The 23,023-nt window shown below is 51.2% G+C and overlaps 1 protein-coding gene across 2 annotated transcripts in view; it reads left to right on the top strand.

Annotated features, from left to right (window-relative positions):
- Positions 1-23,023, top strand: part of HTT (huntingtin) — a 2,178,328-nt gene that overhangs the window by 2,085,967 nt on the left and 69,338 nt on the right. For both annotated transcript variants that reach the window (XM_086964158.1, XM_086964157.1), the window contains one exon: positions 9,662-9,824. In XM_086964158.1, the coding sequence (XP_086820284.1) occupies positions 9,662-9,824 (163 nt within the window). The remainder of the gene's footprint in view (positions 1-9,661; positions 9,825-23,023) is intronic.

Genomic DNA, 23,023 nt, shown 5'->3' with positions numbered 1-23,023 from the left:
CAACGCCTGGCCACCAATGCCATTCTCCTCAAGCCGATGCCGGAGGATGCTGTGAGATACGTTTGTCAAAGGCGGCGCTAAGGTCTAACAATATCAGCGCCGCCGTTTGACCAGCATCCAGCCTCGCACGGAGATGTTCCACCATCACAAGTAAAGCGGTCTCCGTGCTGTGGCCAGCACGGAAGCCATTTTGTGTGGGGTCGAGGGCGTTGGTCCGGGCAAGATGTTCTGACAGGGCCAGATTGACATGGGCCTCTGTGATCTTTGCCGGCCAGGGTAGCAACGAGATGGGACAGTAACTTTCAGGCTTAGACGGGTCCAGGGAGGGCTTTTTGATGATTGGGGACACCACAGCCTGCTTCCACTTAGCTGGAACTACTCCCGATTCCAAGGAAAAGTTGACAAGGGAACGCACAGCTGAGCGTCCCATAAAAGTCTGATCTCGAAAGAGAGCAGGTCTTACTGGCTCAGATGGGGATCCAGATTTAACTTGCAACGCAAGTTTGTCAAACCCGTCCGAGGTAAGAGGGGGGAAGGAAAGCAGGGTAGTCTGATGAGGTGTCCCGCTGGAACTTTCCCGACCGAACCCAATGCTAGGGAATGCCCGATAAATTGCTTGGACTTTCCCCAAGAAATAAGAGGCAAGGGATTCGCAGTGGGAATTGGAACTTACGGTCGTAGAGGTAGTCTGCTTTGCCATAAGATCTTTTACGGCCTTGAAAATGGCCTTCGACGGATTGGTACTGTTCCGGAATTCTGCGGCATAAAAAGCCGCTCGAGCTCGACAGATAGCCCGGTGGTAGAGCTTGACGGACCTGGCGTATTCAGCTTTTAAATCAGCCCCATAGGTCTTCCGCCATGCCCTCTCCGCCCGTCTACAGGCGCCCTTCAGGGCACGTAGGGCGCCATCATACCAGAGGCTCGACTCTCTAGAGTTGATTTTAGTCGATACAATAGGTATCAGAGAGTCCAGAGCCCTAGTGATCCAGGAACAAAAGAGGTCGTACCCTTTTTCCTCGTCCGTCAAAGGACCCAACGGCTCCTCTAATAGAAGATGATGGAAGTCTTCTAGCCTAAGTTTCTTCCAGGCCCTCCTAGGTACCTGTCTGGCCGAAGAGATGGAAGGGGTGGCTGAGATAGGACAGAGAATGGACACCAAAAAGTGGTCTGTCCATTCTACCGGTCTTTACTAGCTCCCGTAGACTTTGTCCCGCATCCCGCGTGAGAGTGCACACTCTGCACCCGAGTCCCCTAGGCCTCCTACTAGTAATCTGAAGGTTCAGTAACGTAGTCCTAGCGATTCCAAAGCCTATTAGTACAGTACTTACCTGCTAGTAATTTCGCATTCCACTTCCATAGTATATGGTTTTTCGTGCCCCTCGGGCATTTGTGTAAATTGTGCAACTTAAAGTATTTTCGTAAGAGTTTTGTTGTGTGCTTAGTACCCTGTCCTCATAAAGAGTACAGGGCTGTTGTGATCTAAATAAATACACTGTTTATTTTCATAACACTTGTGTGGTGTCCTTTCACTTGGTGTTCAAGGGGTATATGTGATGGTATAACAGCTGGCTTAACACGCCCTCTAGAGTTTAGCCCGAAGACTGCTCGTATCCGCGCTACTAGGATAGCTGATCTATAAGGTTGACTTACAACCAATCACCATAAGGGTTGTTTGGACTGATACAAAGTGCTCACTAGAATAGTAAACATTATATATCAGGCCAACTTCTCACAACCTGTAACTGCAGTCATCCAGTATTGGTGTATTTCATAGATTCACATGCAACCCTCCCGCCTCCCCTGGAAGGACTCACTCATTTCTCTAACAGTATTACTCCTACCTAGCTTGGTGCGTACGCAAATCTGAGAGACTGAGGCTCCTGACAGGAAGGTTCCAGAGGGAAGTGGTAGCTGATTGGCTACCTTCTGGAGTTTGGTCCTTTTTACAAAAGGACATAGATAGGCTACTAAGGTGAGGCCCTTAGGCCTATGTTTCTCTATATATGTCTATAGGACATTACTTTTCTATGTACCGGAGACTCCCGTCTCGACGACGGGGAATGATTCAGGCATGTGAATCTATGAAAGACACCAATACTGGATAACTGCAGTTACAGGTAAGTAACGCATTTCTTACAATAGGTATCTCTGGGTTTAGCAGTGGAAATCATAAGCATTGAAGGTAGATACCATGTCATATCATCGTCTCTACTTTAGAAGTCTGAAGCTTATAGGATATACCATAACATCTTGTAGTGTCTCTAATTATACAATCTGAAAGAGACACGTTGGTGATAGATTCCTTACCTTAGAATAGCCCCAGGCGTCAGACTGGATCCGGAAAGTTTTTCTTAGCAGTACCCCTGTGCATCAGTAGGTGGCGTCTGTAGGAGAGTAGGGTCTGCAATCCTATGATCACCCAGATTTTTTGCTTTTGTTTCACTGGTTTACGACTTTCTCTGGCTGTGGGCCTGCCAATCAGACCCACAGCCTGGCTGTTCTCTCTCTAAATTACAACATGTACCCTAGGTGCATTTACCAATTGGTACTGGGCCACCTTATCAGACCCTGTAACTCAGGGCATAGGTGTACCCAGGGCTGCCAGGGGCTGCAGCATGTATTATGCCACGCCTGGCTGGCCGCCTAAATTTGACACAACTGGCTGCATGACAGCTGGGGCAAAGTCGTGTAATCACCCTTTGCTGTAGATATAGTATACCTATATCTAACCCTAAAATGGACACACAGATTCCTATCAGTCACTCCTATGGCAGGCCTTAACAATCCTGAAGGCAGAGTGCTTGGAATCGTGTGAGATGGTGCTCTGGAATGAGCTGAGCCTGTCTGCAGCTTGCGGAACCAAGTCCTAATAGCTGTTCCATGATATCGCATACCATATACTCTTAAGTGCATTATAATCCTTGCGGTTAAATGCTATCTTTGGTATTGCTTTATCAAAACATGTCGAGTAAGGTGTCATACGAATTGGAATACTAACCCCTCGCCAATTCTGGCGACGGGGTTAGCATTCCACCCTTCTAGAGGGACACGACATGTATGTAACTGTGAACCCCGGTTAAAGTTAAACGAAGCCTCAGCTCCACAAAATGGATGCTGCCACCACAGACACGAGTCTGACCCCCTGCAGCTGGGAGTCCTTCCAGCGAGGGGAGCCTGGACAAAGGTTTCCTGTCAGGGGCGGTGCTAGCACCGTCCCAGACATGGTTTTGTGTATCCTGGGTAGGCAGGGCTTTACAGGAAGGTGACTGCTGAGTGCACCCCGGTGCTCACTACGCATAGGCCGGTCAGAACCAGTTCCAGGGGCACACCAGCCCCTGGCCTGGGGAAAGTCCGGCATGGCAGAGGGGTGTAACCACCCCCCTCCTAGTCCCACCCATAGGCAGGACCTAGTCACCGGGTCAGCCCCCTTTTTTAGTATAAAGATGGGAGCGGGCCCCCTGTTCAAATTAGATCATCTTTGGAATCAAGACACGACTTTCTGCGAAAGACATCAAGATTTCCTTCTTCAAGATTCTCCCTTGTGGCTAAGGAGTAGTCACCCTGCATCAAGCGGGCACCATCCTAAGAACACTGCGGTCTGCTTCAAGTCCTTCTTCACGAATCCGACGACCCAGCTCGACGAGACCCGGCTTCCCTGGCACCTTTGACCTCTACTCACCTCTACAGCAAAGCTGAGAACTGTGAGTGCGACGAGACCTCGAGGGACCGACGATCGCCAAGACTGCACGACTTCTTTGTAACAAGCCCACCGTGTGCTCCACTGGTGAGTGCTTTGGGGTCCGAGAAGCCCCAACCCTGAGCAGCTCCAGCACCGAAGATCAGCCCTCCAGCATCTCCACGATCTGCGTGGGGCCCTTCTGCTTTTGCGTGCTCACCGCGCTGTGTGGCTACTAGCCGGCTGGCTTGTGGCCTTCTACACGACGCCCGACGACATCACTGCTGCTGGTCTGGTTGCTCCAGACTGGCCCTTGCTTCCTTCTTCAAGAGAGGCACCCCGGACCCTCCTGGTCCACTCCAGACGCCATTTTGAGTCCACCGCGTGGGCTTGAATTTGCCAAGGCTTTGTTGCCCAATCCTGGGTCCAGCGACGCCGACAGCTTCAATCTTCGTGGGACAGCTCGCTCCTCCATCCTGGTCGCCGACAACGCCTCCTGGTCCGTGAGATCTGCGAGCACAGCGTCACCCACTCACCTAGTCGAGGTGACTACCATCCGGTGCCCTCCTGGTGCCACCTGACTACTGGCTAGTAGTCTCGAACTTGGTCCCCTCTGCTTTCAGGTGTCATCTTCCTTCGATCCAGGCTTGGATCCATCGAACTTTCTTCACTGGTCGCCTGCCAGCAACTTCTTTCTTCCAGGCTCCTGGTCCGTCTACGAGGATTCCCGACGTCTTTTGAGACCTATGCAGCTGCAGCCCCTGGGCTAGGTAACTTCGACATTTCGGTGCCCCAGCATAGCCTCACTATCCAAGGGTCAGAATCCACTTTCGTTTTCCTCCTACCAGGTCGGGTTCGCCCGAGAACACTAACTTTGTCATTACTAGCTACCATAGACTTTGTCCCGCATCACGCGTGAGAGTGCACACTCTGCACCCGAGTCCCCTGGGTCTCCTAGAAGTAATCTGAAGATTCTATAGTCAAGATCTAGCGATTCCAAAGCCTATTAGTACTGTACTTACCTGCTAGTAATTTCGCATTCCACTTTCAGAGTATATGGTTTTCCGTGCCCCTCGGGCATTTGTATATACTGTGCTAACTTAAGTATTTTCGTAAGAGTTTTGTTTTGTGCTTAGTACCCTGTCCTCATAAAGAGTACAGGGCTGTTGTGATTCTTAATAAATATCTTGTTTATTTTCATAACACTTGTGTGGTGTCCTTTCACTTGGTATTCAAGGGATATATGTGTGGTAAACAGCTGGCTTAACACGCCCTCTCGAGTCTTTAGCCTTAGACTGCTCGTATCCACGCTACTAGGATAGCTGGTCTATAAGGTTGACTTACAACCAATCATCAATAAGGGTTGCTGGACTGATACATAGTGTTCACTAGAATAGTGAGCACTGCATATCAGGCCACCTTCTCACAGCGTCCTGCGGCTCCGCGTCCGTCACTGGCGTCGTAAGCGCCAAGATGACGTCACGGAGAGTACTAAGGCACCACCCATGCGCGCTGATGTCAGTTCTTTCTTTTACCATGCCAGCAAGCGCAGATCCGGATTGAGCACATACCTTGGTCACTTTTTGAATACTATTTGAGACTTTTGTCTCCCCTTTTTTCTCCTGGTGCAAGTAGGGATGCCTGGCTTTAAGTCCTGTGGGGCCTGCCGCCTTAATATGTCGGTGGTGGACCCCCACGATGTTTGCCTCTACTGCCTGGAGGCTGATCATGACTCCCGGGACTGTTGAGCCATGGCCCCGAAGGCCTTAAGGGAGCGGCGCCGGAAATCGCTGGAGGTCTGGTATTCGTCACACCGCCGCACCGGGTGTTGGGGCCATTTCTAGGACCGCTCGCGGGACCGGAGACGTCGCTCCTCGGGCTCCAAGTCTTCGCCTACGGATTCTGGTAAGCAACGTCATAAAAAGAAATCGAAGAAGCGTGTTCACTCTCCGACGTCCCCCCGACGCTCCTCGGAGGCGGACCAGGGTGACAGGGGCTCTGCCCTGCGCCTCCTCTGGAGCCTGGGAGTCCCATGGTCTACCCGCCCTACCTGGGTCCTTCGGCGACACCCGAACAGGTGCAAAAGTTTCTTGCTGCCATGGACCACCTTTTTAGGTCTCAGGCTCCCGCCAGCGCGCATTCGGGCCCCGCTGTCCCGGGTCCAGATCCTGTCGGCCCGGCGGTTCGGCCAGCGGATCCAGCCTCAGCGCCACAGGATCCTACGCCGTTGGCTCCGGCCCCGGCGCCACGAGGTGCAGCGTTGCCGGCTCCGGCGGCACCGTTCATTCCGCCCTTGTCCCGGTTCCAGGACCATTTTGTTCCGACCTGAGATCCGCATAGGGAGGCGCCGGCCGGGGACGGACCGGCGCCGTTCTCGGCGTCGTTTCCGATGCTGTTTGTCCCTGCTCTGGCCCTGCCGCCGCAACCGCTCCTCCTGTGCCGGAGGCGGGGGAGGACTAGGAAGGATCCAAGGACCCCCCGGGCAGTGTGGCTTAGAGCAGGATTGGGTGTACGACCTGGAAGACGCTGGCGACCGCAACGTCTCTTCGGACCAGGGGTTTTCCTCTCCCCCACCTACGATGGAGGAGGGCACTTCCTACACGATGGTGCTCCGTCGGGTGGCTGAGTCCTTTAACCCCGACCTCCCCACAGTATCCCTCAAAACCAACCTCCTCACCGAGGTGCTCCAGACGGTGTCTACTTCATCGGAGCCGTTGCTTCCCTTCAATTACGCCCTTGCCGACGTCCTCTTGGGCACTTGGTCGCGGCCGGCCATGGGTCCTCCTGTGAATAAAAATGACGTCACTGCCTGGCGACCCTGTCTTTCTGACCACCCATCCCACACCTGAAAGTCTGATAATCCAGGCCTCGACGTCGCAGAGTGCCTTTCCCACAGCTCTACCGGATAAGGACTCCAAGAAACTAGACCAGTTTGGTAAGCAGTTGTTCTCTTCGGCCAGCTTGGGACTGCGGTCGGTGAACGCCGCTTGCTTGTTGGGCTGCTACTCTCACGCAGTGTGGAATACCATTGCTCAGGTATTGCCTCAGTGTCCTGAGGAAATCCAGGCTGTCCTTTCTCAGGCGATTGCTGAAGGAAAGGATGCGGCTATGTTCGCCATTCAGTGTGGTTTGGACACCGCAGACTTTGGGCAGGGCGATTTCTACAATGGTGGCGTTGAGACGCCTCGCCTGCTTACTTTCGAGTGGGTTCTCGCCCGATGTCCAGAGCTCGCTCATGGATATGCCCTTCGATGGCACCCGCCTGTTTGGCGATAAGGCCGATAGTGCTTTGGAACGTTTTCACCACTCGCGGGCCACGGCCAAGTCCTTGGGTCTTTCTGCTAAGAACCCGGCCACTCCTGATTTACGTTCCTTTCGTGGCCAGGGCAGAGGCACCCAGGCACGTTCCTACAACAAGCCTGTGCAGAACCAGCCTCAGCGCGGCCTCTGGTCTCCGACGGAGTCCCGGGTCCATATCAATCTTTTGGAGCGTCTGGCGATCCGTCTTGCACTGAAGACATTCCTTCCCTCTGTCCCGGGAAGTGTTGTGCAGGTGTTTACGGACAACACCACCGCCATGTGGTATTGCAACAAACAGGGCGGGGTGGGGTCATAGACCCTTTGTTGGGAGGCTCTGCGCCTCTGGACATGGCTGGAACGTCAAGGCATTACCTTGGAGCTCAAAACCTGGCAGGTTCTCCGAACGCCAGGGCGGACGAACTCAGCCGCCAGTGCTTGATGAATCACGTATGGCGTCTGAACTCCGAGGTGCACAAGGTCTCTTTCAGCGATGGGGAGAGCCTTGGTTAGATCTGTTTGCCACCAAAGAGAACTCTTAATGTCATCAGTTCTGCGCGCTGGAATTTCCAAGGCAGCACTCGCTCGGCGACGGTTTTCATCACGAGTGGAGTTGCAGTCTGTTGTACGCCTTTCCGCCTATACCACTTCTGCCCAGAGTGCTGAAGCAGATCAGGCGGGACCGGGCCCAAGTCATCCTTGGGGCTCCGGATTGGGCACGAAGATACTGGTATCTCGAGCTACTCAGCATGGCGATCAATCCCCCGATCCGTCTGCCTCTTCGGGAGGATCTTCTGTCGCAGCAGCAAGGGACGGTCCTTCACCCGAACCTGTCTAGCCTCCACCTCCATGCGTGGAGATTGAGCGGCGACAGTTGACAGCTTTCGATCTTCCTCCCGAAGTCTGTGATGTTATTTTGGCAGACAGGCATCCCTCCACTAAAACGGTATACGCCTGTACGCCTGCAGGTGGAAAAAATGTGTGGCATGGTGCACAGCGAAGGCTGTGAATTCCCTTTCTGCCCCTCTTTCAGAAATCCTTCTGTTCCTTCTTTCCTTGGCCTAGCAGGGCTCTGCTCTGGGCACTATCAAAGGTTAGCTTTCTGCCATCTCCGCCTTTCTATGGCTTCCTGATCAGCCTTCTCTTTTTAAGTCCCTGGTTGTTAACCGTTTCCTGAAAGGCATTACACACATGTTGCCTCCGGTTCGTTTTATAATGCCTCAGGCGGACTTGAATCTTGTGTTGACTCATTTGATGTGCGCTCCCTATGAGCCGCTTCACAACTGTCCTTTGTCTTCTCACCTTAAAGACTGCTCTACTGGTTGCTATCATCTCTGCCAGAAGAGTGAGTGAGCTCCAGGCTCTTTCTTCCAAACCTCCTTTTCTTTTTGTTCATCTGGACAAGGTCGTTTTAAGGACCCGCCCTTCTTTCTTGCCAAAGGTTGTTACGCCCCACCACATTGGGCAGACCATCATTTTGCCCACCTTCTTTCCGCCTTTGCATCCCTCATGGGAGGAGGAGAGGCTTCACCGTCTGGACATAAAACGGGCGCTCGCATTCTATCTGCAGCGGACACAACAGTTCCGGGTGGATGACCAGCTCTTAGTTGGATACGTGGGCGCCAAAAAAGGTCAGGCCGCGCACAAGTGGACCATCTCCTTGTGGGTCGTTGGGTGCATCAAAGCATGTTACTCCTTGGCTAAGAAGGAGCCTACTGTGGGGCTGCGTGCCCATTCCACCAGGGCAACGGCAGCCACTGCTGCCTTGGGACGCGTCGTTCCCTTGCAGGACATTTCTCAGGCAGCTACGTGGGCCTTGCTGCACACGTTTACAAAGCATTATTGCCTTGACAGTCAAGTCCGGAGGGACGGCTTCTTTGGCCATTATGTGCTCCGTGACTTTCTGGTGTAATCTTGTTCGCAGACCCACCACCGGGGTGGTATTGCTGGAGTATCTATTCTAAGGTAAGGAATCTATCACTAACATGTCTCAGATGCAGAAGTTAATATTTGTGTAACAATATATCTGTAAGAGACATTAGTTAGAGATTACTTCCTTACCGCCCCACCCATCCTCCCCGTTCTGCAAACTGATTTCTAGGGTTAAGGTCATCCCTTTCAGGGCCCTAGTTTCTTGGCACCAGTGGTCGGTTTCTTGCATGGCTCTGCGTACCTGGCACGGAAAGTTGTGTACAGAACTGATGTTGGCGCGCATGGGTGGCACTTAAGTACTCTCCGTGACGTCATCTCGGCGCTTACGACGCCAGTGACAGACGCGGAGCTGCAGGACGCCACTTACTGACGCGCAGAGGTACCGCTAAGCAAAATTTTCCGGGTCCAGTCTGACACCTGAGGCTATTCTAAGGTAAGGAATCTATCACTAACTAATGTCTCTTACAGATATATTGTTACACAAGTAGTAACTTGTGCATCACCTCTAACACGGTACAAAGGGAAAGATAATTGAGACATCAAACCATAAGGAAGACCCAGCAGTTCCATTCGTATGGGATCGTGGCCATGTGGGAGTAGCAGTATAACCTTTCCAGACTTGCCGAGGGCGCTATACTGTTAATCCCCCAATTCCCAATTGCATCTGGTCTACAAAAAAAAAAGGAAAAAAAATACAGTCTGATTGTGGAGGTTAACTAACGCCAAAATATTTGTTTTCTTTCTTTTCATGCACAGGATTCGAAAAGGCTACCCCTCAGAAGCTCGAGTAGTGGCGCGGATCCTTCCTCAGTTCCTAGATGATTTCTTTCCTCCACAAGATGTAATGAACAAAGTTATTGGAGAATTTTTATCCAACCAGCAGCCTTATCCACAATTTATGGCAACTGTTGTATACAAGGTAGGTTGCTTTGCTTATTCTCAACAGATGCTAATACATTGATGCTCATAGCTAATGTACCATTTGTTTGACTGTCTTTCATGACTGACATAAAAACATTTTATGTTTCCTGGGTCATGGCTCAATGGAAAGAAAACAAAAAGAGAAATCTCTGTAGTTTCATTAAGTGCTATTTCACACCACCCTTTTGGTACGCCTGGGACATTGAAGCACTTCTGAACACCACTAATCGCTGATCTCATGTTAAGAGTTTGAAGCCAAGGAGTTGCACAGCCCCACTGATGGCTCACCGCAGCTTAAACTCTCTGCCTTACAAATCCCTGTTCCTTTTCCCCTTTTTTCTCTAATAACAGCAATGAATAATCCATAAGGTGCTTACTTTGACTGTGTCATAGAAATAGTGTTTGTGATCTGATAGAAATTAGAGTTAACCTTCCTCAATATTCTTTGCCGCTTACTGAAAAACTTTTAGGCCAGTAGTGGGAAGTGTCACTTATATATGTATGTATGTATGTGTTTATTTGTTTATTTATAAAGTTTTGTATAGTGCAAACATGACCCAGATGGGTATCGGAGCTCTTAACACTTTTGAAGGGTTGGAAATAATAAAGGGACCAACCAGCGTCATTTAAGAATGCAGGCAAGAACAATGACAAAGTGGGTAACAAGGAACATCACATTTAGCTAATACCATAGCTTTCTGGGAGAAGAACAAACGTTACTTAAAAGAGTATAGCAGATGACTCTGAGCTTCACAGGTGTTAGGAAAATAAAGTAAGTAATCAGGGGGCGTTGAGAAAAACAGATGAGCCATGACCATTTAAGGCAAGAACTTGTTCATTAGGATTATTTTTATTTCCTGGTTGAAAGAAGCCGTGGAGGAGGTTCTGCGAATTTCGGGTGGGAGAGAGTTCCAGATTTTTCCAGGCCGAATTTCAGAAAGTGCTATGCCTTGTTCTTTCTTTGCAAAAAATCTGTGGTTTCAAGAGGAAAGAGTTTGCACTTCTTGAGGGTCTACACCCTCCAGATAATTCTAGCTTTTGAGTCAGGTAACCGGGGGATTTGAAATGGAGGGCTTTGTGAGTCAAGCAGGCAATCTTTATCTGTATTCTTGCTTCGTAGGACAACCAATTTAGAGATCTTACGGCTGGATATATGTGAGCATTTATTTTTGTGCCTGTAATTAATCTGGCAGTGGTCTTCAAGGAAGCCCATAGTGGGGCCAAGGTATATTTGGGGAGGCCACAGAGCACTTAAACCACCTGCTTGAAGTCATCTTGTGGAAGGAATGGTTTGAGATTTCTAAAGTTCCTCATCTGGTGGTTAGCACCCTTGCACATCTTACTAATATGATTCTTCATGTTCAAGTGCATGTCCAGGGTGATTCCGAGAGATTTAGCTGAATCAATAATGTGAGGAGAGCAGTTGAAGACAGTTAGGTGTTTCATTCTGAAGTCTATCTTGGGGGTGTGAGTAGAAGGAGATATGAGAAGGAATTCTGCTTTGGAGGTGTTGAGCAGGAGGTGGTTCTCAGTTAGCCAGTTTTGAGTATTCGTCAGGGTAGAGTTGAGTGAAGTGAAGTCTTCAGAAGAAGTGATTTTCAGGTAAAGTTGCGTGTCATCCGCAAACATATGAAAAATAGTGTTCGTGTTGTTTAGTGCATTTGCTAACGGTTCCAAGAATATGTTAAAGAGTTTGGGAGATAAGGCAGACCCTTGTGGAACCCCCATGCAGACAGTAGAGGGCTGCGATAGGGCATGATTCACCTTGAATCTTTAAGATCTGTTGTGAAGGAAGGAGGAAATCCATTGCAATACCAGTCCGGAAAGGCCCATTCTGTGCTCAAGAATGTATAAGCGGTTGTCGTGATTAACAGTGTCGAACACAGAAGAAAGGTCAAGGAGGATCTGAAAGAGACACGTTAGTGATGGATTCCTTACCTTAGAATTACCCCAGGCGTCAGACTGGATCCGGAAAGTTTTCAACAGCAGTACCCCTGCACGTCGGAAGGCGGCATCAGAATGCTCCGCGTCCGTCGTAGGCATCGTGATTACCGGGATGCCGTCACAGCAGCTAGTAAGACTCCGCCTTCTTGCGCTGACGTCAGTTCTTTCTTTTTTCGCCCCAGCAAGCGCTGATCCGGAGAGAGTGGTACCCCCAGTCAATTTTTGACTGAGTTTGTTGGGACTTTTGTCTCTGCCTTTTTTTAGTCTAACGACGCCTGATGCTCTAGGGATGCCCGGTTTCAAATCTTGCGTAGTTTGTACCCGCATGATGTCGGTGACAGACCTGCACCGTGAGTGTCTCTACTGCCTGGGGCGCGACCACGACCCCACGTCGGGCCCCGACTTCCGGGCCATGTCTCCGAGAACTTTGCGGGAATGGTCCCGAAAGTTGCTTGAGACCCGGGAGTCTGCCCCGCGCTGTTCAAGGTACGGGCCCTGTGGGAGGTCGAGGGACCGGTCCTGTGGGAGGTAGAGGGACCAGTCACGGAGCCACCACCATCGTTCGACGAAGTCTTCGCACTCAGGGTCCGGTAAGACGAAGCTTAAGAAGTCGAAGAAGCGCCGTCACTCTTCACCTAGCCTGTCGCTCGACATGGCCGAGGGTGCGGGTGGTGCCCCCCGCGGCTCTGGCGGAGGCTACGACCTACCCGCCTTTTCCAGATCCGTCTGCGACTCCGGCCCAGCTGCAGGACTTTGTCAGACATGGCTCGCCTATTTGGCTGGTTGGGCCCCGTGGGTTCGACTGGGGCTCCTCGCCTCTCTTCGTCGATGGGTCCGGCGTCATCGACCCTCTCGCAGCCCAATGCGAGTTAGATCCGGACTGGGCAGAGGATTTAGAGGCCTTGACACCGCCGACTAGCTGGGCAGAGCGATTTCCACAACAGTGGCACTACGCCGTCCCGCCTGGCCGAGGACTACTGGCTTTTCAGGGAATGTCCAGAACACTCTGATGGACTTGGCTTTTGATGGCACTCGCCTTTTTGGAGACTAGGCAGATAGTGTGTTGGAGCGCTTTAAGGACTTGCGGGCTACGGCCAAGTCCCTGAGCCTTTCGGGCATGCACATTCCTTCGGCTTCTGCTTTTTTCCCCTTTCGTGACTATGGAAGGGGCGCCCAAACACGTTAGTTTCAGAGCCACTGGTCTGCGCAGCAACAGTCTATGCGCAGCCGCAGACTTGTAACCTGCCGAGGTGGGTTACGGGGCCAGCGGGCGGGTCAGTCCACCACCCCTGCCACCACTGCCTCCAAACCCTCCTAGTCCGGTATTTCAGGCACATCAATCGCCAGTGAGTGGCAGGATTCGCCATCACCTCCCCCAGTGGCGCACCATCACTTTGGACAGGTGGGTTTTACAAATAGTCCAAAGGGGCAACTCCCTCCCCTTCGAGACTACCCCTATAGCCATGCCACCTCAGTTCCACCGCATGTCGGGAGATTACTTGACACTTCTCCTGCAGGAAGTTGCTATCCTCTTGGCCAAGGGGGCCATCAAGCGTGTTCCGATGCCAGAAGTAGGTCGTGGTTGTTATTCCCACTACTTCCAGCTTCCAAAGACGGACAAGGGCCTGCGTCCTATCTTAGACCTTTGGAACGTCAATCGCTACCTCCGGAAGGAGAAGTTCAAGATGCTCACACTTGTCTGCCCTAGACCCGCAAGACTGGATGGTAGAGTTGGACTTGCAGGATGCTTACTTTCATATCCCCGTCCTGCCGGCCCACCTGTGTTACCTGCGGTTTACGGTAGGCCACAAGCACTTTCAGTTCACTGGCTCCCTGTCTGGCCTTACCAGCACCCCTCGGGTGTTCACAAAAGTGATGGCGGTGGTTGCAGCTCATCTGCGCAGATCAGGGATTTCAGTCTTCGCCTATCTCGATGACTGGTTGTTGAAGGCTGGCTTGCCCCAGGCAGCCGTCTCCCACCTCCAGACTACGGCCGACCTGCATTTGCTTGGGTTCTCCATCAACGTGCCGAAGTCGCACCTGATTCCCTCTCAGAAGCTCCTCTTTATCGGAGCGGTTCTGGACACGGCACAGTTTCCGGTTTATCCTCCCGGACAGCTAGTCCGGGACATTTGGGCTATGATTCCGATCTTTTGGCCCTTGCCCTGGGTTTCGGTCCGGATGACCTTGAGGCTGCTGGGCCTCATGGCCTCCTGCATCCTGCTGATCAATCATGCCAGATGGCATATGCGGGCTCTGTAGTGGGACCTGAAGTTCCAGTGGGCGCAGTACTTCCAGGTCTCAGAGAGCACTGCACAACAATTGCAATGGTGGCTCACGACTCAGTATTGGGTCCGCGGAAGATCACTCTCCCTTCCCCAACCAGAGCACGCAGTGGTGACAGATGGGTCCCTCCTGGGATGGGGCGGTCACATGGGAGAGGCGGAGATCAGAGGCCTCCGATCTCCGGCGGAGTCCAGGCTCCATATCAACCTTCTGGAGCTCCAGGCGATCCAACTTGCACTGAAGGCATTCCTTCCCTCTGTCCAGGGGAGAGTAGTGCAGGTGTTCACAGACAACACCACCTCCATGTGCCTAAGCAAGGCGGGGTGGGGTCATGGATTCTATGTCAGGAGGCTCTGCACCTCTGGACATGGCTGGAACATCAAGGCATTTCCTTGGTGGTTCAACACTTGGCAGGTTCTTTGAACGTAAGGGCGGACAAACTCAGCCGCAGGTGCATGATGGATCACGAATGGCGTCTTCACTCGGAGGTGGCGCAAGCTCTCTTTCAACATTGGGGAGAGCCTTGGTTAGATCTATTCGCCACCGAAGCGAACGCACAATGTCAACAGTTCTGCGCGTTGGAATTTCCAAGGCGGCACTCGCTCAGCGATGCTTTTCGTCATGAGTAGAGTTGCGGTGTATTGTGCGCCTTACCGCCTGTACCACTTCTACCCAGAGTGCTCAAGAAGATCAGGCACGACTGGGCCCAAGTCGTTCTTGTGGCCCCGAACTGGCCTCGAAGAGTTTGGTATCCCGAGATACTCCGTATTAGCGTGGATCCCCTGATCCGACTGCCTCTTCGGGAGGATCTTCTGTCGCAGCAGCAGGGGACGGTCCTCCACCCAAACCTGTCCAGCCTCCACCTTCTTGCGTGCAGATTGAGCGGTGACAGTTGATTCCATTTGACTTGCATCATGAAGTCTGTGATAACATTCTGGCAGCCAGGTGTCCCTCCACTAAATCGGTATACGCCTGCAGGTGGAACAAATTTGTGGGTTGGTGCACAGCAAAGGCTGTAGATCCCCTTTCTGCCCCACTTTCAGAAGTCATTTTGTTCCTTCTTTCTTTGGCCTCTCCGGTCTCTGCTCTGGGCACTATTAAGGGCTACCTTTCTGCAATTTCGGCCTTTCTCAGGCTCCCTGATCAGCCCTCTCTTTTCAAGTCCCCTGTCGTAAGTAGATTTCTCAAAGGCATTACTCACCTTTTCACTCCTGTTCCTTTTGTAATGCCGCAGTGGGACTTGAATCTGGTTCTTACCTATTTGATGTGCGCTCCCTTAAAGACTGCTTTCTTGTTTGCCCTCACCTCCGCTAGGCGTGTGAATAAGTTCGAGGCTCTTTCCTGTAAACCTCCCTTTCTATCTATTCATCCGGACAAGTTTGTGCTCCGCACTCGTCCATTCCTTTTTGCCAAAGGTTGTTACTGCCTTCCATATCAGGCAAACTATCACCTTGCCCACTTTCTTTCCACCTCCGCACCCTTCCAGAGAGGAAGAGAGGCTCCACCTTCTGGACCCAAAACGTGCGCTCTCATTTTCCCTGAATCGCACACAACAATTCCGGGTGGATTACTAGCTCTTTGTTGGCTACGTATGCGCCAATAAAGGCCGGGCTGTACACAAGAGAAGTATCTCCCGCTGGGTTGTCTTGTGTATAAAAGCCTATTATTCTCTGGCTAAAAAGGAACCTCCGGTGGGGCTGCGCGCCCATTCTACCAGGGCAACAGCAGCTACTACTGCATTGGGACATGGTGTCCCCCTGCAAGACATCTGTCAGTTAGCCACGTGGGCCTCCCTGCACACTTTTACTAAGCATTATTGCCTTGACAGCCAAGTCCGGAGAGATGACTTCTTTGGCCGTTCTGATCTCTGTGACTTTCTGGTGTGATCTTCGTTCGCAGACCCACCACCAAGGTTGGTATTGCTGGGGTATCTATTCTAAGGTAAGGACTCTATCACTAACGTCCCTCTTTCAGATGCACAGGTTACTTACCTTCGGTAACAATATATCTGTAAGAGACATTAGTTAGTGATAGATTCCTTACCGCCCCACCCATTTTCCCCGTTCTGCGAACTGATTTTATGGTTAAGGTCATCCCTTTCAGGGCCCTAGTTTCAATGCACCAGTGGTCAGTATCTTGCCTGTCTCAGTGTTCCTGGCACGAAAAGTTCTGTACAGAACTGACGTCAGTATGCGAGGGCTGCGTCTAAGCTGCCGCAACGTCATCCCGGCGATCACGACGCCTACTGTGGACGCTGAGCCGCACTACGCCACCTTCCGACGCGCAGGGGCACTGCTGACGAAAACTTTCCAGATCCAGTCTGACGCCTAGGGGTAATTCTAAGGTAAGGTATCTATCACTAACTAATATCTCTTACAGATATATCGTTATCAAAAGTAAGTACCTTGTGCATTCTGAGGCAGTATTCGTTTTGGTCTAGCATTTTCAAAATGTCATCCATAATGTGAGTGAGCGCCAATTCCGTGCTGTGACCACTCTGAAAACTACATAGACTTATAGAAAGCGTCCAACGTATTTATTCAATTTGTCCTTCTCCTCGGATAAGACTAACATACAACAAGAGAAATCAAAATAAAGCCCAAGAAACAGAAACTCATGTACTTCTGAATTAGTATATGATTTTATAACAAATTTAGTGAAAACTATATACTAAAAAATTGAGAACAGGACATATATGCACACACAGATATATGATGTGTATTTACACTTACTGACACATAACGTGAAGTGAAAACAAATAAATCTATTTACATATCACAACACAATATTTACATAACACATGAACATATATTTAAGACAAAAGATGGCAAAAGCTGCGACCTGAGATCAGTTTCCAGATGCACAATGGCAGAGTGAACTCACAGGCAATAATTAGCCTGGAGTCTATCACAGAGGTTTTGTCAAGAGGTTATCGGCCCGGCATCATTGCCCAATTGAGAAGCATTGAATACTCAGAGAAGAACCCAAGCGCCAGACGCCGGAGAGTTTTAGGCATGCTGTGCCACTGAACCTTAGCACCATCAGCTGATAAGGAGTGCTGCGTATTGACTCAGGTCAACCATATATAATCTGATCAAGCAGTCGTGCTGACAGTACCTATACTCTGATATCCAGGTGGAATCCTATTTCAAGGCCACACAAAGACTCTTGCTCCACTACGGCAACGCACTCTACGCAGGAATTCCAGCCAAACACCTACGACGAGTACAACGCATCCAAAACGCCTCCGCCTGACTGATCGCCAACGTCCCCCGCCGCAGCCACATCACCCCCCACCTGAGAGACCTACACTGGCTCCCAGTTGACAAGATGATCACCTTCAAGCACCTCACCCACAAAGCACCTCCACATCGCCGGACCAGCCTACCTGAACAGCAGACTCAGCTTCCACACCCCCACCCGTCAGCTCCGCCTCGCCGCTGTCCCCCGCATCCAACGAACGACCTCCGGCGGCAGATCCTTCTCCTACCTCGCCACCAAGACCTGGAACACCCTCCCTACCCACATACGGCAGACTCAAGACCTTCTAGTCTTCAGAAGACTCCTCAAGACCTGGCTCTTCGAGCAGTAGCAGCACCCCCCTCCCTCCCCTCAGCGCCTCTGGTAAGTAGCGCGCTTTACAAGTAATCTGATTGATTGATTGATTGATTGATTGATTGATTGATAGTCCTGAAGAACCCCCCTTAGACGATCAAAATAATGCAATATCATCTGGGGTCGAAACGTTGACGCACACTTTCAAGTGTTATTGATCACCCATAATAATCAAGAATGATTTTCATTTTATCTCACACTGTGTTTAAATGTTTGTCTTGAATATATGTTCATGTGTTATGTATATATTGTGTTGTGATATGTAAATAGATTTCCTTGTTTTCACTTCATGTATGTGTCAATTAGTCTAAATACACATTATTATATCTGTGTGTGCATATATATGTCCTGTTCTCAATTTTTGAGTATATAGTTTTCTCCAAAATTGTTATAAAATCATGTACTAATTCAGAAGTACATGAGTTTCTGTTTCTTGGACTTTATTTTGATTTCTCTCATTGAATGTTAGTCTCATCCGAGGAGAAGGACAAATTGAATAAATACGTTGGACGCTTTCTATAAGTCTATGTAGTTTTCAGAGTGGTCACAGCACGGAATTGGCGCTCACTCACATTATGGATGACATTTTGAAAATGCTAGACCAAAACGAATCCTGCCTCATAATGCACAAGTTACTTATGAAGGGTTTTGTAAATGTCTCTTTCAATGAGGAGAGTAAAAGTACACCATGAGGCATTGTTCTTGGTGCCAAGACAAAGTGAGCCTTAGGAACGCAATCTCGTAGGATGGAAGAAGAGCCTTATTAGTTTTGTTTTCTCCGTAAAGAAAGCAGCTAGTTTGTTGCATGAAGGAAGGCAGTCTCCTGGGTCAAGGTTGTTGGGTGCTTTCACTGATTGTTGTTTGAAAATTTCAAAAAGATTCTTGGGGCGATTTGAGGTTTGATTAAGTTGGGATCTGAAGAAATCGGCCTTAACACTTTTGATTTTTTTAATTATAGGAACTTCTTACCAATCTATGGACTTTTAGATGATCTGAGGAGAGTTTGGATCTCCAGGAACGTTCAGCTGCCCTTAAGTTGCGGTGTTTAGAATTTAGGTTGACGTTGAACCAAGGATTCGAGGTTTTGGAAGAGGCATTTGGTTTTGTTGGAATGGTGCTATACAAGAGAATAGTAGAGTAATAGAAGTCAGTGAGGTTCGAGGCATGTGGGCTGCTGAATTCATATCTGTGCATAGATCGCCGCCTAGTGTTGGGTCCGGATGATTGCACATTGTTGTCCTGGAAGAGTCTTCGAAGTATCACGAGATAGGTGGCTCCTCCCCTGGACTACAGTGCGCATGGGCATCGCCTCCATCCCCAGATTGTTTTTTCCGCCATTGGGTTCGGATGTGTTTCGGTTCCCTCTGTCGGAATCGATAGTTGGTTAACTTTTCTAACTTGAGACCAAAAGGTCTTTAGGCTGGGCGTCGGTATCGTTTTTGTTCGGGTTTTTGTCTGTTCTCAGCTCCGAACTCTTGCTGCCCCTCCGCCTGCTGTCGGCGCGGACAGGCCTACTCGACGCTCCAGACTACTGCCATGGAACGAACTCCGTTCAAGAGGTGCCCGGTGTGCACCTCCAAGTATTCACACCTCGATGTGCACCCTGTGTGCAACAAATGTTTGTCACCGGACCATGATGAGGCCAGGTGTATGGCCTGCTCAAAGTTCCGGTGTAAGAAGACTCTCAAGCTTCGTCGGGCCGCTAGACTCCAGGCCCAGTTATCGGCACCACCGGCGCCCCCGCCCGACAACATCGTCGAAGCATTTTTGGAAGACGACAATGCCCTTCAAGTTTCGGACTCTAGCCCTGCGTCGGAGGGAGATGACTACGACGCGGGAGAAGAGGAGTTTGATGAAGTCGGCGACGAGGTAGGGGACGACGATGGGGCCATTACCACCGTGGGGGATAGCTCGGAGGAAGAGCATCCTCAAACTGACTCAGGGGTCAACCCCCTACATACGGCCCAGGTCAAGGGATCGCCTTCGGGCCTTACCCAAGACCTTGTTACTCGTCCAGCAGCCCCGCCTCCGGGCCCGGCCACGGACTTTTCTGATGCGCCACTCCCGTTGAAGAAAACGAAAGTGAAGCCATCGGGATCCACACCAACGGTTTCGAAACCGAAAGTGAAAGCTGCACAGAAGGCTCTAGAGGCATCCATGTCTAAAAAATTCAAAATGGCCGACTTGAAGAGCCGCGCCAAAATGGCCGACCCGGGGTCCTCGGGGTCGACGCCGAAGGTGAAGTCGACCGACGCGGCCGCGTCGGCGCCGAAGATGGTCGGGGTCGATGACCCGAAGAAAGCTTCGAAGAAGCGTCAAGGCGATTCCAAAGCTCTGGCTGCGCCGGCTCCGGCCGCCGTGGAGAAGGATGGTGATGTGTCGGCTCCGAAGACGGTGCCTCTCGCCGACCCGACTCCCGACTCGGGGAAATCGCTCGAGCCAGTCAAGCCCTCTCCGGCCTTAACGAAAAAGGTCGCGGAGTCCCTGCAGCGGATTCGGAAGGATGCTTTGGTTCCCGAACCTGAGGATGTGGTGCCGAAGCCAACAAAGGCGCAGACGCCTATCCGCTTCACCCTGCCGCCAAAGTCGACGCCGAAGGATTTCGCTCCGAGGCATGGGGCAGGCATGCCCTCGAAGGCGGTGCCAACGCCCAAAGCGTCATTGGTGGTGTCGAAGCCTCGGCTCCAGCCACTCGCGGAGGAAGAGCGTTGAGAGGTCATCATCAACGCCAATACCGGGAAACTGTCTCTCCTCAAAAGAAAAATCACCACGGAGCCGGTGTTGGAACATTTTCGTATTCCTCTCAAAAACAAGAGGGACTCTGCGGGTACTTCGGCCCCTATAGAGCCTGCATCTCCCAGAGACTTAGAACGTTCACCAACGCGTTCCAACGCGGGGGATGGTGACGAAGAGGAGGGGGTCGAGTACAACTATCCGGCGTACTCGGATCCGGAGGAGGAACAGGAGCCTTGGTCTGCCGGAGGCAACCCAGAGGACCCGCAGTCGGGTCAGGAACCGCAGCTCTTTGCGGCAAAAACCTCACCGACGGAGGACTCTGCAGCCTTCAACGCTTTGATTGAGAGAGCTGCTGCTAATCATGATGTCGACCTGCATTCAGATCCTGTGGATGTGGATTTTTTGTTTGACACTTTCTCAGTGGCTGAGAAGTCAGTCAAGACATTGCCAATGCTCAAAGGAGTGCTAAAGCACGCGACGGAGGTCTTCAAGGAGCCCACTTGGGCACGTGTCATCAATCCTCGCATTGACAAAAAATATAAGGCAGCGCCCTCGGATCCAACATATATCAAGGGACACTTGCCACTCTTTGGTGGTATCCAACGCACGCAAGAGGGCGAATTCACAGACAACTGGTGACGCTCCTCCCCCAGACAAAGAGTCAAAAATATTTGAGGCCTCAGGAAAACGAATTGCTGCACAGGCAGCTGACATTTGGCGCATCTCAAACACGCAGGCCCTACTTGCACGCTACGATAGGGCTCATTACGACACCCTAGAAACACTGCTGCAGCACTTGCCTGACCAGTACAAGGAGGCGGGAGAAATGTTAATTCAGGAGGGAAAGCTGATCACTAACGCTTCAATCAAATGTGCGCTGGATGTGGCTGATACAGCCTCCAGGGCCATTAACACTAGTGAGTTGCTAAGAAGGCATGCATGGCTTAGGATATCAGGCTTTAAACCAGATATACAGACAACCATCCTGAACCAAACAGTTAATCCTGACCACCTGTTTGGCCCCGAGGTGGATGCGACACTTGAAAAAATGAAGAAAGACACAGACACTGCTAAGTCTATGGGGGCCCTCCAGTCTCAGCAGTTTCAGGGTGGTTCCTTTCGCCGCTCCAATACCAGAGGCACCTCAAGGGGTCAGGCATCGCAATCCACACAGTACTATAAGAGCAATACCCAAACCTCATACACCAACAAGGGTAGAGGTGGCTACAGAGGCAACAACGTCAAGGGCAGGGGACGTGGAAACAACAGCTCTAGGTCCACCACCGCCAACAAGCAGTGACGTCTTGTCACTGCCCCCCCGACCACACAACACCGGTCGGGGGGAGACTCCAGCAGTTCCTGCCCGCGTGGAAATCCATCACCACGGACAGGTGGGTCAAATCTCTTATCCAGTACGGTTACTGTCTGGAACTTACTTCCACTCCACCAAACATACCTCCAAGAAGCCGTCCTATGTCCGGCGAGCACTTGCACTTGTTGCAGCAGGAAGTTCAAGTCATGCTGCAAAAAGGGGCAATAGAGCTCGTCCCACTGCAAGAAAGGGGAACGGGGGTTTACTCCCTGTATTTTCTAATCCCCAAGAAGGACGGATCCCTCAGGCCCATCCTGGACCTCAGGCCCCTCAACTGGTATATTCTCTCGGAGCACTTCCATATGCTCACGTTACAGCAGGTACTCCCTCTGCTTCAACAGGGGGACTTCTTGGCTACGTTGGATCTAAAGGATGCATACTTTCATATCCCCCTGCATCCTTCCCACAGGAAATATCTCAGATTCACGATTCAAAACCAGCATTACCAGTTCAGGGTTCTGCCGTTCGGGGTCACCACAGCGCCAAGAGTCTTTACAAAGTGCCTGGCGACTGTGGCGGCGCATCTACGGCGCCAGAACGTCCACGTTTATCCCTATCTGGACGACTGGCTCATTCAGGCACAAACAGAACAGCAGTGCGCCGACCACGTGTCCCGCACCATTCATCTCCTGCACGATCTGGGATTCTCTCTGAACTACCCGAAATCCCATCTCCAACCCGCCCATATACGGCAGTATCTGGGCGCGACGATAGACACTCTGGCAGCCACTGCGCAGCCAAACTCAGTGAGAATCGCCAGTATCCAAACGCTGATCCAACGATTCAGACCTCAACACTCGCTTCCAGCGAAGGTGTACATGCAGTTGATAGGCATGATGGCCTCCTGCATCTCCATAGTCCCACACGCGAGACTACATATGCGTCCGCTTCAGGAGTGCCTAGCACGTCAGTGGACTCAGGCTCATGGGCAACTGACAGACCTAGTGTTGGTGAGCGGTCGGGCATACAGCTCTCTGCATTGGTGGAATCCACAAAACCTTTGCAAGGGCTGACCGTTCCAGGAGCCGGTGCCACAGATCATCCTGACGACGGACGCTTCTCTCCAGGGATGGGGAGCGCATGTACTCCACTACACAGTGCAGGGACTATGGACACTACAGCAAAGGAAGATGCACATCAATGTTTTGGAACTGATGGCAATCTTCATGGCCTTGAAGGCATTCAAAGTACATCTGTGCAACAAGGTCGTGTTGATCCGGACGGACAACATGACGGCCATGTAC

This window comes from Lissotriton vulgaris, chromosome 3_2 (assembly GCF_964263255.1).
Source record: "Lissotriton vulgaris chromosome 3_2, aLisVul1.2, whole genome shotgun sequence".
NCBI classification, from domain to species: Eukaryota; Metazoa; Chordata; class Amphibia; order Caudata; family Salamandridae; genus Lissotriton; species Lissotriton vulgaris.
Note: the sequence above shows the minus strand (reverse complement) of the source record. Positions and strands in the feature narration are given on the sequence as shown.